The sequence below is a fragment of the Morone saxatilis genome, unplaced genomic scaffold (genome assembly GCF_004916995.1).
Source record: "Morone saxatilis isolate NCDOM2014 unplaced genomic scaffold, NCSU_SB_2.0 Contig16, whole genome shotgun sequence".
NCBI lineage: Eukaryota > Metazoa > Chordata > Actinopteri > Moronidae > Morone > Morone saxatilis.
Window position 1 is genome coordinate 4,848,670 of NW_023339718.1, and position 2,038 is coordinate 4,850,707.

The 2,038-nt window shown below is 44.7% G+C and overlaps 1 protein-coding gene across 1 annotated transcript in view; it reads left to right on the forward strand.

Moving 5' to 3' along the window:
- neflb (neurofilament, light polypeptide b) overlaps window positions 1-664 on the forward strand; it is a 2,737-nt gene extending 2,073 nt beyond the window's left edge. The window contains exon 4 of the mRNA XM_035657660.1: window positions 63-664. Within this exon, the coding sequence (XP_035513553.1) occupies window positions 63-264 (202 nt within the window). The 3' untranslated portion in view covers window positions 265-664. The remainder of the gene's footprint in view (window positions 1-62) is intronic.
- Window positions 665-2,038: the final 1,374 nt, after the last annotated feature.

Sequence of the window (2,038 nt, forward strand, 5' to 3'; positions counted from 1 at the left end):
GTGTGTGTGTGTGTGTGTCGGCAAATGAATTCTAACTTCTCTCCCTCCTCACATGGTTCTGGAAATGAAGAGGGCGAGGCAGAGGATGGAGAGAAGGAAGATGAGGAGGAAGGAGAAGAGGAGAGCCCGGCTCAGGAAGAGGAGGGCGCCGAGCAGAAGGAGGAAGAGGGTGATGACGAGGGTGAGAAGGGGGAGGAAGAAACTGAAAAACAAGAGGAGGAGTCTGAAGAGAAAGATGAAAAAACAACCGATAAAAAAGCTTAAATTCAAACGCTTAAAAAAAACGCCTGCTAGCATTGTAGCTGAAGGATGTCTTCTCTGGTGCTCTATAAGTACAGAGATTATTCTCTCATTCCTCTCGAAAGCAGAAGACAACATGCGGGTGAACAAATTCTCTGTATGATCAAGCGGAGCGGCTCACAGCATGTACGCACACTCCAAAGATACTAAAACACTGTAAAAGCTAATCAGTAAGTCATCGATGACTGTATGAAAGAGAAATTCTGCTTTGTGGAGATTTGTTTGCAAACACCTGTGTGCTTTATGTCACCAAAACATGCCTGAACACTATGTATGTGCAATACCAGTTTGAAATGCCTTACTTCAAGTCCTCACTGAGTGCTTTAAGTCCATGATGTGCTGCATTGAACTCCAATAAAGCCTTCTCAACCTAGAGCCGGCCCCAGGCTTTTCTGTTACACTTACAGGAGCAATGAGTTATCAAGTCAAACAACATTCAGCACAAACAAACACATTAGCAGAGAATCCTAGTCCACGTCCAGGCTCTGTGACTCACTTTCACAAGCAAGGATAGATAGTTGTACTTGCTAATTAGCACAGGCTCCATTTTCATTCAGGGTTTAAAACAAATGTTCTTTTCTCGCCAGAATGTTAATGGAGGTTAATGGAAACAGTACACAGATGGCAGCCAAAGAGCCCTCGGTACCATCCATATTGATAAATCGGTCCACAATCGACTGCAAGGGAGGGCTGCAGCAAACCAGCAAAGTCAGCAAGTCTGACTTGTTTTAGGTTCTCTCAGCAAATGCATGAAAAAAACAACGTATTCAACAAAAAAAAAATCACATATCAGACAGAACTAAGCCTCACATTTTCAACCTGATCTGCTAATAAAGCCTTATTACAGTTTTCTTGACGTGGGCTAAAAGTCTGGTATATCAGAAATGAGTTACAGCGGCATGTTTGTCTTTATCTCAAGTCAGCAGGTCGCCTCCATCCTGATGTGCTTACAGTCTCTGTGTGATCAGCCAGCTGACACCGGTGTTTTCCCCGCTGCCTCGCCCTCATCCACATCACTGTCCATAAATCAGGGCACACTGAAACGTTTATGACTCAGCTAGTCTGCTGCACCAAAGAATCTGGACAAGTGTCAACTCACGCAGGACGGCAACAGAGTGGGGAAGAGGGAGAGCAATTTCATTATTTCATTCAGAGGGGGGAGAGATTAAAGAGGAATCAGGGAGAGAGAGGAGGACTACCTCACTGCACTAAACCTTGACAGAGGACGGACTGTCTTTTTTTACCCAGCAAAGAGGTTGAGAGGCCAGGGGCATCCTCAAGGCGTCTGCAGAGATGCAATACCTATCACGCAAATGAACCCCATACACACACTCTCCATCCTCTCTCACACACACAGACATTTGAACAGGAGTGGATGTGCAGTGGGAGTTTCTGTTTGATCTATCTGAAGCACACTTTGAAATATTGCATCATTTTATAATTGTGACACACTGTTTGCACATGTGGTGCGTGCTCCAGAAGATCTTACGTGTGTCAGAGCAATGCCCCAGTCTCCCTCTCCGTCCGCCTTGTCCTTGGTTTACCCCGGCCATGAGCTAAACTACCCCATCCTCCTCCTTCTGTTGCTCTCAGTCCAAAAGAGCACTCAATTTAATCATTAGAAATTCCACTTTGCAATGAATTTGGCTTCGCTTACACACACCTTTCAGCACTCAAAGAGATAGCAATACTGTTAATGTTTTCATATTGATTCCGAGTACAATAATGATATACTGGC